The sequence below is a fragment of the Panthera uncia genome, assembly GCF_023721935.1.
Source record: "Panthera uncia isolate 11264 chromosome B3 unlocalized genomic scaffold, Puncia_PCG_1.0 HiC_scaffold_1, whole genome shotgun sequence".
In the NCBI taxonomy this organism is placed as follows: Eukaryota; Metazoa; Chordata; class Mammalia; order Carnivora; family Felidae; genus Panthera; species Panthera uncia.
This window is the reverse complement of record NW_026057582.1, coordinates 42,382,006-42,395,009: the sequence shown is the minus strand read 5'-3', so window position 1 is coordinate 42,395,009 and position 13,004 is coordinate 42,382,006. Positions and strand designations below refer to the sequence as shown.

The window sequence follows — 13,004 nt, the reverse complement described above, 5'->3', positions numbered from 1 at the left end:
GTGTATTTTATTTACAAGCAAGCAAGAAAACACTTGGTATGATGTAAACAATCACATAATTTCTTCGGCCTTAGTTTACTCATCTATAAACAAATGATTACCTCATAGAGTTGCTACAGGGGGGCTAATGAGTTAGTGAATTTAAAGTGCTTAGCTAGTATTTGATACATCCCAATACTTGATAAATATTAGCTACCGCCATTACGTTTGTTTTACTAACTTAATAATACCATTCATGTAATAAGTTTAATCCTTTAAGTGTTTTACGAAACAAGCTAAGAGAATAGGTCTTAAATGTCCTCACCACAAAAAAAGAAATGGCAGTTCTGTGACATGATACAGATGTTAGCTAATGCTATGCTGGTAATCATTTTACAATATACGAGTGTAATATCAACACTGTTGTTCACCCTAAACTTACACAATGTTGCATGTAAATTGTATTTCAATAAAGCTGGAGAATAAAAAAAGTAATAAAATAAAATAAACATGAAATAAAATGTTTCTCTTCAGGATACAAAACCTTCACATCTTGCATTACATACAAGAATTACTTTGCAAGTTAATATTTTGAAATTATAGGCAATATACAGGTGAATCTTCTTTATACACTCTTACTACATAAATGGCTGTGCTACAGTCAAATATATTAAAATTACTCACTAGAAACCAGAGCCACCATTTCCATCACAGTGATTTCCTAAGCCATCCCACAAAATATAAAATCAGACACATAATGAGGAACTGCTTTTGAACTTCTTATAAGCCCAAAAGGTACTACTGCACCTTGTTTACTTGACAGCTCAGCCATTAATTTCAGAAAGGCTAAAATGAATAACCACCCAGGTTACAGTTGCCTTGCAGGGATCCCTCTGCTATAATCTCATAGTTTTTTCACCTAATTAATTTCCCCTTTCCTTACACCAGAGTTTCATGAGTGTATCTTGTTTGGAGGAGATTAAGAGTCACACGCTTCATTAGCAAGGTGTAAATTATCAGCGAGGCCCTCTCCATCCACCTGCTTAATCGGGTTAATGAAGCACCTCTGCAGGCCCTTCCTAGTGCTGCCCTCTCCATGCTCTCTGCAGGTTTCACCTCCCTCGGCTGCTGGAAAAACAGGGAAGTGTTTAAAGGTGCTACTGGCCTGCTCTATTTCCAACAAGGGAAACCTCGACACTAAAATTCAGCTTAGCTTTGGTCTTTTGAAAGACAAAAATTGTTGCTTGGGGAAAATTACCAACAGGTGTTTCCACTTTTGCCTTCCTGTCTCCTGCTCTTTCAGAGAGTTTGCCCTGAGTGGGGCTTGAGTCAACTCTTGAGATTAGGGTTGTGACCATCGAATAGAGAGTCCTAATCTCCCTTTAGGCCTCTTGAATATCAGTGCAAATGTCAGGAAAGTAATCTCCATCATGGTTTTTTCTGGTTATCTCTGCTTTGGAGATCATCAGGGTAGCTTTTTCTTTTTCATCATTTCTAAGTTCTTGAGTGTTGACTTAAAACCTCTGCCAAGAAATTTTTTTTAAATGTGATGCATCACGGTGAGCTGTGTTTAAGCTGGTCATTTCTACAATATCCTTACTCATAAAGGAATGTTCGCGGTGGCTCCTCAAGCCCTCCGGGTGATCTGCAAGCTTACTTGGAGCATGCTGATCTTACACCTATAAAGACAGAACGAGACAACTACGTGCATCTAAGGTAAACATTTACTGGAACACTCTTAAATGGGCTTCTGTTCTACTCCCCATTGCACTCCGTCCTCCAGGGGTAAAGCTAGCGGCTTCACGGCTTCCTCAGGTCTGTAGCTGAGCGGGAATGAACACTTGGGTCCCTTCTGGCATCCCCTCAGGCCAAATTTTCAATGAACTTAAAATTAATTAGAGGTCAAATTTGGATGTCAGTGACTATCTCGGGAATTTTGTCCGAGAAAGAAGCCCATTGTGCTTAAATCCCCTGACCATATGAATTAAATCTCTTCTTAGAATTTGCCATTATCAGTTCACTGAATTGCCCATCCCCGACGGCCAATGAGAAGTACTCCAGCTCCTGCTTTCTGAAACTCCCTAAAGTGTAAAGACAACATGCGTGGAGAGAAAAAAAAAAAAAATCCTTTACTAGATCAAGTTCTCCCTTTAACCATCTGTATACACTTTGATTCAAAGTGAATGGGGTTGGGGGTGGGAGAAGAAAAAAGATAGAAGAGGATCCGTAAGTACATTCAACTTGTGTGCTTGTTTTGGGTATTCAGGTGGAAACTACCAAGGACAGGTGTGCTAAAGGCTTTAGTTTCTACTAGAATATTTATACTCTTCAGTTTATGCAACCTTCAGCACATTGCAATTTGAGCTTTTAAAACCATGTCTCATATGATTAATGCCATCCCTCAAACATAAATACACACACACGTACACAAGCACATGTATAGTCCTACGTTTCACAGAAATCCTTCCTTCAGCCTCTTCTGATAGGGCAATTTAAGGTGAATTATATGAATAAGCAGATTGGTCCATCCGTAATGTCAACACTGATAATGCAAATACAGTAGAGGATTTTAGGCACGTAGGTTTTTCTTTTATTATTAATGAAAAGTAATCAAATGACAACTGAATGTGTTTCCATTCAGGCCAGTGAGACAGTGTTAACATTAATGTCGGAATCTGTTTATCTTCGCACTCAGTTGTGTGGTTGCAATTATTACGTTGTTCAGATAAGAAACCTTTACTTTTGCAGCAGCTCCCTCATTTACTTCCTTTATAATCACTCCCATTACAGTCACAACTACCCATGTCTGATGTAATAATTCTCTTTGCAGCCGTGCAATCTCTAAGACAACATTCATTAACATGCACCACGCTGACCTGAGTGTGTGCTATGCACCAAGAAGTGTCCAGGGCTGCTTAGCAGTCAGGGGTCAGCAGATAACTCTGCCGCCCAAAATGTGCTAGAAAGCAACGTCCTGCCTCCTCTCCACATAAGGAATACTTAGGCCCCTCTTTTCTCTGTAAGCACACAGAAGTTCTCATTGGCTCCAGAATAAACCTAAGGAGAGAAGGTAGCCTTAAATTTCATATCTGGATGATGGCTGCACATAGGACGACATGTTCCAGAATCTGATCTGTACCTCTTCCACACAATGTTTGTGAAGATAACCCAGTGAGAAGAGACATCTCCCTGCATCCCAGGCACTATCTATGTTTGGACCGTTCTCTGCCTTGGGAACCATAAATTTCAGCCCCACGTCAATTGCACCGAAAGTCTGCGTTAACGTAGACTGACAACTATGGGCATTATAATCAGTGTGCAAGTAATATCAAAGGATAGGTGAGAAACTGGATCTTTTGGGAGAACCACCTGCGATGTCAAATGATTCCCAAGAATGTGAGGGCAATCACATGATGCTCAACTGCCTCAGAGCTGTGAAAGCTGACTCTATACTGTTTTTTTCCGTAGGCACCTTAGTATATTTCTAGCTATAGAACTTTTAATAGCCACTGGTGTTTTTATGCCTTCAAATTTTCATTAAATTAATTAATTAAATCTCACTAATTAAATAAAAATCAAATGCAACTTTGAAGTCTCTTAATTTTCTGCTACCCTGAAAGCATGTTCTGACTTTCCAGATAAGATGATTACATTCCATTGTGATCAAACTTTCTCGTATTTCTGATAAGTGAGTCTGCATCAGGGAAGAAGAGGGAAAGAAAGCACATAACTTAGGAGAATGAGACTTTCCTGTTGAAGATAACTGCAAACCGGAGTGTCCCAGCTTAACTGCCTTGACTCATGTTTCACAGTTCATAGTTGAATTGAAATTGCCTCCATTTATTCATTCAGCATTTGACAATCATTCACTGAACGTCAGTGCTCTGTGCTGAACACAGCACTAGACAGTGGATATATGTAGATAAAGAACAACCATGTCCTCAAAGTGAGGCTCGCTCCCTCCAGGATAGGAGGTTCCTTTGGTGAACAGAAACCAATGGCTTCAAAGTTGCAAGGTATCTTAAACATCGGTAATTCAACCTCCCTTCTTTAAACTACAGGAATTCCTTCTACAAAACACATGACCAAAGTCTCAGCCTGTTTCTGCTTGACTAGTTCACAGATGGAGAGCTGACACCTCTGCAAGTCAACGCTTTCCCACTATTTGGTCACTCTCTGTGTTACTGAATTATTTTCTTAGCATAAGCCCCGATTCTTCTCACTGTAACTCCATCTACCATCACCCCACTACCTTTCACTCTAGAATATAATTAATTCCTTCTTTATTTTTTCTGTGTATCACATATTTACAGACAGTGATTATATCTTCCCTACTTATTAAGTACCAAATTTCTTCCAATGTTCTTCAACGGAGAGAATTTGCAAGTCACCGTGTTTTTCAAAGTCCTTCATAAAGTGTGAACCCAGACCTGGGTGCAGCTCTGCAGTTATGAGCGGAAGACTCTACTTCTACTAATTCAGTCTACAGAGGCATTTCATGTATATTTCTCGATCGGAAGTCTCTCACTTTTCCTGCACCCCAGGAGTTTTTAGAGCCCAAGCCATTCTTACCTGGCAACTGCCCCCCAAATCCTTTCTACCTTTTAGGGATGTCATTGTACTCCCAGGCACCTAGAGGTGAAACCTTGAAGTCTTTTTTTTTTTAAGTTTATTTATTTATTTTGAGAGAGACAGAGAGAGTCCTAGTAGGGGAGGGGCAGAGAGAGAGAGGGAGAATCTCAAGCAGGCTCTGTGCTGTCGACGCAGAGCCCTACTCGGTGCTCCAACTCATGAACTGAGATATCATGACCTGAGCCAAAATCAAGAGTCGGGCACTCAACCAACTGAGCCACCCAGGTGCCCCAAACCTTGAAGTCTTAAGTGGGTATTTATTATATCTCACTTGGACTATTTACTTATTTTTTTTTAAATTTTGCTTTTGAGTAAACTCTACATCCAATGTGGGGCTCAAACTCATGAGCCCAAGATCAAGAGTCTCGTGCTCTACCGACCGAGCCAGCCAGGTGTCCCTAGTTTGGGCTATGTAAATGGCTGCCAACCGGTCTTTCTGCCTTAAATCTCTCTGAGCTACAATCCATCCTTCAGCTACTACCACAGTCATCTTTGTAAGGAGGTACCTCTGATCATTTCAGTCCAAGCTGATGTAAACTATGCATCCTTTTATACTTCCCCTCCACTTCTGTTGGAAATGTTTAAATTTCTTAACCAAATATACATATTTTTACTTGCCACATTTTATTTGTACTCCTATCACTACCATTAGGGTGATAACTGTGCAGTTATATTTACAACCTTGGTTAATACTCCACGTTCACTTTATTACTCATGTAGTCTATTGATATCGAACTATCAAGGGCCCTAAGAATTGGGGTTTTTTAACTTTCTATTCTGCTTTTCCTTCCATCACTGGGCACCTTTTCTAGTATAATTTTTCTCCAAAGGCCACAGCTTTTGTTGTCCATAGAATCAACAAAGAGAGTTACTGACCATAAGAGAAAGAAAGATACAATGCTATAAAAGAGGCAGAATTTGAGTTGAGCCTTAAAGGATGGGTAGGACTCAGGGATTGCGATAGAATAAAAGGCATTATTGGTGTCAGGATTTGCAAAGAATAAAATGGAAGCGGGCACAGAATTTTGATAGGTCTAATTGCCAAGAATATAAAGTGCATGAGAAAAGGATACATAGACCCTAAGAGAAAAAAAGGGATTGGATCTTAGTGTGCTTGAATGCCAAATGGTGGCATCTGATACCATTGGAATGACACATTTATAATTTACAGTGGTCAAAATTCTACCTGTGCCTCCAAACTTTGGATTCCCTATCTCTTCAAAATTGATAAAGATATATACTAGGTTAGGTTTACACTGTGTTGTTTGTTCTCATTTGAATCAGTTGAAGTAGATGGAGGGTAGTGGGTTTTATGACCCTTGCCATGTATCACCGATTCGGGAAGATGGGGACGCTGCCCACTCTGCCATCACTTGACAGTCGCAGGCACAGATCCCTTCGTGCTCCTCAGTATGGTAACATCACAATGTGGTTCTTTCTGTTGGGGACAGCTACAGAATTTCTTCCAATTGCTAAAACTTGCATGTACATTTTTGCATTCTTCCAAGTATTCTTTCCCCATCCTCTTCTGAACATCTCTGGGTCCACTCCACAAAGGAAGAACTTCTTACCTGCTGCAAGGCTCGAATGCTGCTAAGTTTCTCCTCTTCCTCCTCCTCTCTCCCTTTAATTATACTCCTTCACCATGTGCCTCTTGCCACTGATTTTGTGCCATTTCTGTGCATGGGACAATTTTTTCCATCTGGCTGACTTCTATCTCTGAGCACTCCAACCTCTTCAAAAGGCAGAAAATCTGTCCTTTCTAGAACATGGATTCCTAATCTGAAGTTCAAAGGACCAATCCCCACATGCACATATACAAGGTGTTTGTGCATAGAATTCTGGGGGAAGGGGCCATGAACTTAGATGGAAGGAAAAAAATCACACCTTTAATTGCACTCACCTCTTAGAGAAATTTAGCATTTTCTTCCATTATGAATATAGGCAACAAACTTCAGTATCTTAAGCAACACCTGTGACTTTGTCTTGAGTAGAGAAAGATCACAGATGTTTTCATCATATTTCAGTTGCAGATATCTCAAAATATTGTCTAGGCCCATCAAAACTTCAGAATTAAAGTCATTATTAGTCTCACTGCTAGATCTTATTTTTAAGGCATTAAAAAAGAAAGGCACAGGGCCTCCTGGCTGACTCTGTCGATAGAGCATGCCACTCAATGTCGGGGTCTGAGTTCTAGTCCCACCTTGGATGTAGAGATTACTTAAATAAATAAAACTTTATTTATTTATTTATTTATTTATTTAGAAAGGCACCTATTACTATATCACAACTTTTTTTTTTTTTTTACTATTTTGATAAACCATATTTCAGCTAATTGGTTTCCTTTGCAATTCTGTTATTTTTAATGCATTAAAAATGTTCTGGGGTGTCTAGCTGGCTCAGTCAGAAGAGTCTGTGACTCTTGATCTCAGGGTTGTGAGGTCAAGCCCCAGGTTGGGCCTAGAGCCTGCTTAAAAACAAACAAAAAAAAAACCTTCAGTCTCTGACACCACAGGAGATGTGTTACATTGCCTCTTACCTGCTGACGTCCTCTAGGGCAATGCCTCCCCCCAGTGCCAAGGACATCAAGAAGATTCTGTACAGCATGGGCATTGAGGTGGATGACGACCTGCTTGACAAGGTCATCTGTGAGTTGACCGGAAAAAGCATTGAAGACATCATGGCCCAGGGTATTGGCAAGTTGGCCAGTGTGACCGCTGGTGGGGCTGTGGCTATCCGTGCCTCCCCAGGATCTGCAGCTCCTGCTGCTGGTTCCATCCCAGCTGCAGCAGAGGAGAAGAAGGATGAGAAGGAAGAGTTAGAGGAGTTGGACAATGACACGGGATTTGACTTGTTCCATTATAGTCCCGCTGTCCTGTAAACAAATCCCTTTTTTACATACATACATACATACTTTAAAAAAGTGTTCTGAGCAGTCTACGAACATTACCAGACTGCCAAAGGAGTCCAAAGCACAGAAAAGGATTAGGATCCCTGCCCTGGAGGGAAACCCCACTGCATTTAGAGTACATATATTTTTGTTTTATAGTACGTGTGACTGGGGGCGCTTGGCTGGCTCAGTCAGAAGAGCATGCAACTCTTGATCTTGGGGTTTTGAGTTTGAGCCCCACACTGGGTGCAGAGATGACTTAAATAAATAAAAACTTTTTAAAACTAGAGTACATATAATTGGTGAATGCTCTAGAAAGAAGACACACTTACCCGGCTATTCTTCCAGCAAGGGAAAAATGGCTAAGAGCACGGACTGAATCCAAGAGTCAGGTTTCGAATTCCAACTCTATCATTTCCTGGGGTTGCAGCACTGGATCTATCCTCAAAACTCTGTGTCTATGTACTTACCTAAGATAAAATATAGGTTGTAAAGTTTAAGTGAAATTTTATATCTAAGTGATTAGCAAGTACCTGGTACGTAGCATTCAGTAGATAAAAAATAGCTATCGTTAATAACAATTATAGTCAATTATTATCATAGATGATAGCAATATTAGTACTATTATTGATTATTAGCATTAATTACTAATATAGTCATGGTTTAGTACAATGACTATGATCCCTTGCTAAAGCATTTTAATTACCATTTAACATCAGCGACTATGATCCCCTCAATTCCGCCACGACATGTCTTTGTCTCAAAATGTTCATCATTAAAAGTCTTCTGCAAAAGAGTGATAATGAAAAGCCCATTCAATTCAACTAATATTAAGGTACGATTGTGTGTGCTGTGCTCTATACTGGGTGATGAGGTTGTAAGATGGCTAAGGCTTGGCTGGCCCCCTGCCCTGGGTAGCTCGTGGTCTAGCTGGAAAGACAATCATGTAAACAAACAGTTATGATAACTTATAATAAGTGCTAAACATTAGTCCTAGCAAAGTGCTGTGAAAACCTGGTAGACAGAGGGATTAGCTGACCAAGGAGGCAGCAGCTGAGCTGGAAGTCTTCACAGAGGTGGTGATATTTGAGCTGTCTGGAAGGATGAGTAATGGTTTAGGAGGCAGAAAAGGTATAATGTGAGTCAAAGCCCAAGTCAGAGAATTGCGAAGGAATGCCAAGAACAAAAGTTTTGCTAGAATGTAGGGCGCGGGGTGAGGAGTGAATTGAGATGAAGCTAAAAGGGCATTTACCACCTGGGCCAGGCCAAGTGTTGTAGAGACTTGCCGTTCAAAATGTGGTCCCAGGACCTGCAGCATCTGCCTGAGATGTTGTTAAAAATGCAAATTCTTGGGCCTCACCCCCAGACCGACCAGAACAGAATCTGCATTCTGAAAACCCCAGATGATTTGTATGCGCATTAAAGTTCGAAAAGCGCTGTTGTAGAACCGTAAATGCTAGGCTAACATGTTAAGCCTTTATCCTGTGGCCCTTATACGTTATAGATCTGGTTTGTAGAAACTAAATTTAATAGCAGCATGAACAGATTGGAAGGTAGAGAAGAGAAAGCAGGATGGGTAGATAAGAGACCAAAGTAAGGGCTCTGTCAAGGTAGAGAGGGAACAAAAGAGACAGATAAATACCCCCTGGCCTTGCCTTTGGTTGCTAGAGTCATCATAACCTGTCAATAATTTCTCTGTATTAAGCACCCGCTGTATTCCAAGTCCTGGACTGGGTACTGGGAGGACAGAAATAAGTGTAAAGTGAAATCCCCTGAAAATTTCACCCTATATAATGAGATGACAGACACACGAAAAGTCAACAAATACACAGGGGGCTGTATATGTGTCACACATACATGTACACATGAACGTATGTGAACATGATGTTGGCTAATTGCCACCTCTCCCTGACTCCTGCTGTAACCTATGATAAAGTGATTACTGGTCATCTTCTGGAGGTGAAACTGGTCATATGGAGATAGGAACCAATCCCAGGTTCATGGCTGTGCCCGATTAATCTGAGATTGGAATGGATAGCTAATGGGGGCTTAGAGTATCATTATATCAGCCATTAACTTGAGGGGAGGCATTTTTTCCCTGACAACGCAATCACTTGCCTCGTGCTTGGAATGTTTAAACATAGATAATATTTTGTATCTAGCGATGTTATCTTTGTAAAAATTAAAATAATAAATAGCTATGCAACGTAATTTTTTCTCTCCCCATTAATATTACAATTAGTTTGTTAGATGTTTGGTGTAAATTTAATGGCTTCGTGGATCAGACACACTTAAAACTATCTCATAAGCATTAGTGATTATTCCAAATATATTAACCATTTTATCTCTTTGCAGAATGCCTATCTGTGCTTGTCAAATGAAAGAGCATTACCTGCAGGAAAACCCCCCCATCTTGATCAATATTGTATCATAAAGTACACTGGGATTTTCTTTCCTACTGGTGTAGGCAACAGAAATGATGTCTTAGAGTAGCCACAACTTCAAGTGTTTTACAGCAGAAAAGTTGTCAGAAGGAGCTCCACAGCCATTCAGCCTGAGGAAACGTTATCTACTCTTCCTTCCTGACCCAGAAGGGATAGGAGGATGGAGGAACCAGAACTTGGCTACATATCTAACAATCTCTAGATATACCACCATCACCTCTCTGTTTCTCCCCGACCCTTGCACCTCTCTCTCACTGTCTCTCTGCTTCTCTCTCTCTCTGGTTCACACACACCCACACATACCCACACACACCTCCTTCAGGAATTTCCTCACAGGAGTCAACTGTAAACAAGGCCAGCCCCATAGTTGACACAGCAGCAGTAAGGACTTTCACACTAAATTAAAGAATAAACATAATCTCACTCTATTATTTTTTTAATGTTTATTTCTGAGAGAGACACAGCATGAGCAGGGGAGAGGCAGAGAGAGAGGGAGACACAGAAGCCAAAGCAGGCTCCAGGCTCTGAGCTATCAGCACAGAGCCCGACGTGGGGCTCGAACTCATGACCTGAGTGAAGTCAGATGCTGTATTGACTGAGCCACCCAGGTGCCCCTAATCTCACTGTATTATCAAAGGAAATATGGATGTGTGTATAGAAAGCCATTTTGTAACAAACTGATCATTCAATTTCATTGCGATAGAACAAGGTGTTGAGAGCCCTGGACGTAGACAAGGTTCAAGAATGTCAGCACATATCACACCACTCTGAGAAAGAGTTGAGAACAGTGTGGGGACTCCCTCTCGGAAAGAGCTGTGGAAGCTACATGTACTGCAGACAAAGCTTTCTAATGCCTGCAGCAAGTCTGGTTGCTTGAAGACACATATATTCACTTTTTCCCCCCTAGGAGGATTATTTCTTGTAGGATTAATACCAGACCATAAGAAAGAAAACAGGGGCACCTGACTGGCTCAGTCAGAAGAGCATGTGACTCTTGATCTCGGGGTCATGAGCTCAAGCCCCCACGATGGGTGTAGAGATCACTTAAATAAACAAATAAACACTTATAAAAAAAAAATACATCCAAAAAGAAAACAGAAACAAAACCCTAGTACTGTTTCTCTCACAGTCAACTAGTTTCTTTTTTTCTTCTAAGTTTATTACTTATTTTGAGAGAGACGGCATGAGCAGGGGACGGGCAGAGAGAGGGGGGTACAGAGGCTCCGAAGTGAGCTCTGTGCTGACAGCAGAGAGCTCAATGAGGGGCTTGAACTCACGAACCCGTGAGATCATGACCTGAGCGGAAATCAGATGCTTAACCGACTGAGTGAGCTACCCAGGCGCCCCACAATCAGCTAGTTTCCGAGTTTACCCAGCCTGTCAGAACTCTGGGCGCTCACCTGGCATATAACTCGCGACTTACAAAACGGTGTTTCCTTGTGGTTTTAGATTTTAAAAGCCCACCACAGAGATTCAACATCTCCAATATTTTTACTAAGTCAGCTCATTTCTGATGCATCGAGGATCTAACGGAGACCCCTGAGGTGTAAGTTGAGACCTAACAACGGTACTTGTTCCAGTCAACGTTTTCTAAACAGAAGATCGTTCTGCTCCTTCGTCATTCTGCTCCTGTCCCTACCACCCCACCCCCCACCTCAGGACCCAGGACCAGGGCAAATGCTGGCCATCCCCCAGTGCGGACAAGGACAAAGTGGGAGAAAGGTGGTGAGCCACAGATGGACTGCCAAGTTCATGCCAGCTGTAAAAAGGGAAATATGAAAGCCACGGCAGCCTTTTCGCGAACCCATTGATGCCAGGAGAAGAGAATCTGCATTGGCAGGTTTTGTTATTTTTTAACTTGACCCTGACAATACCTGCTGGGCTACCTGTGCTTTCTGCCAAAGAAGTGTCAGATGAGGGAGGAAGTTTGCGCACCTGGTGAATTCAACATCACAATGCCATTGGGAGGGAGGAAAGAGAGAAAGAAAGGCAACTACAGAAAAGAACAGAGCCAAGAAATAGAAACTGGGGAGGAGGAGGAAGAGTAATGAAACAAACAATTTGGAGGAATTCTTGTGTGACATTTTCCAAGATCATATTACACCACAGGGACAGTAATAATTAACGATTCTAGTCGCCTTGGGGTGTGAGTATACACCACTCTGGGTTTGAATTTTTGTACCTGTAGCCCAAAAGGAAACTCTGCACCAGCCACCGCTGTCTTAGATTTTGATGCCCTGTTTGGCTGGGCTGCTGCGGAGTTGCCAACTGCATGTAATTAAACATTAAGTGGTCTCTTGATGGGCTGTCTTTTCCAAAAAGGCCTTTCTTTAATTTACAGTCAGTATGTCTGTAGAAAACACTAGATGGTTGCTTTTGCCTGTCCCAGGGACACTTTGGCCATTCCATTCACAGCCCTGTTTTTTAAGGAGTCAGTCTGATGGAGGCAATTGGAGGGGGGAAAGGAGGGGTGAGTTTCAAAGACGTCCAAGCCTAAGCCAAGCTTGTTAGCAGCAACTGTCACACAACAAGGCCAGGACACAGAACACCATATGGAGCTTCTGCAGCCACGGGCCCTGGGACCTACGTAGGTTCTCAGTGCAGAGCATCTCCTGTGCTCCGACCTCCCTCCACACACCCAGGACTCCCAGAGGGGCCTGAGTTTGGAGCATCACAAACTATAACCGTTCATCGGGACATCTGGATCGTATTCAAATGTGTTAAAAATACGTGTTCCCATCCATTCGAGTATCAGCAAACATTAAGCTTCTAGTGTCACTTGCATTTCCATACATCCTTAAACGCACCAGCATTTTCCTTTAGACTCAGAAGACTTGGCTTCCGTTGTGACCACCCAGCAGAATGGTCTCCCATAACCATGAATGTGAGTTCCATGCAAGCTGAAACTTTGTGTGCCTGGTAGAGGGAAGACCCTCAAATAGTTACTGAATGAATAGATACATCTTACGAGGGCCCTAGTTTTCCTAAATCCTAATGAAGGTTTAAGTGGAAGCTTGATTTTGTAAGCTTGACACCTGAGAATCTTTTCCTACAGCCAA

At 41.7% G+C, this 13,004-nt stretch overlaps 1 protein-coding gene across 1 annotated transcript; it reads left to right on the top strand.

The window, feature by feature from the left end:
• The first annotated feature begins 7,129 nt into the window (after nucleotides 1-7,129).
• On the top strand, nucleotides 7,130-7,492 carry LOC125910306 (60S acidic ribosomal protein P2-like). Its single transcript, XM_049614090.1, has one exon. It carries the CDS (start codon nucleotides 7,130-7,132, stop codon nucleotides 7,490-7,492), a length of 363 nt encoding a protein of 120 aa, XP_049470047.1.
• Nucleotides 7,493-13,004: the final 5,512 nt, after the last annotated feature.

Bases quoted from the DNA above. Each gene is read 5' to 3' on its own strand.
- LOC125910306 (XM_049614090.1), top strand. From the start codon at position 7,130: ATGTGTTACATTGCCTCTTACCTGCTGACGTCCTCTAGGGCAATGCCT.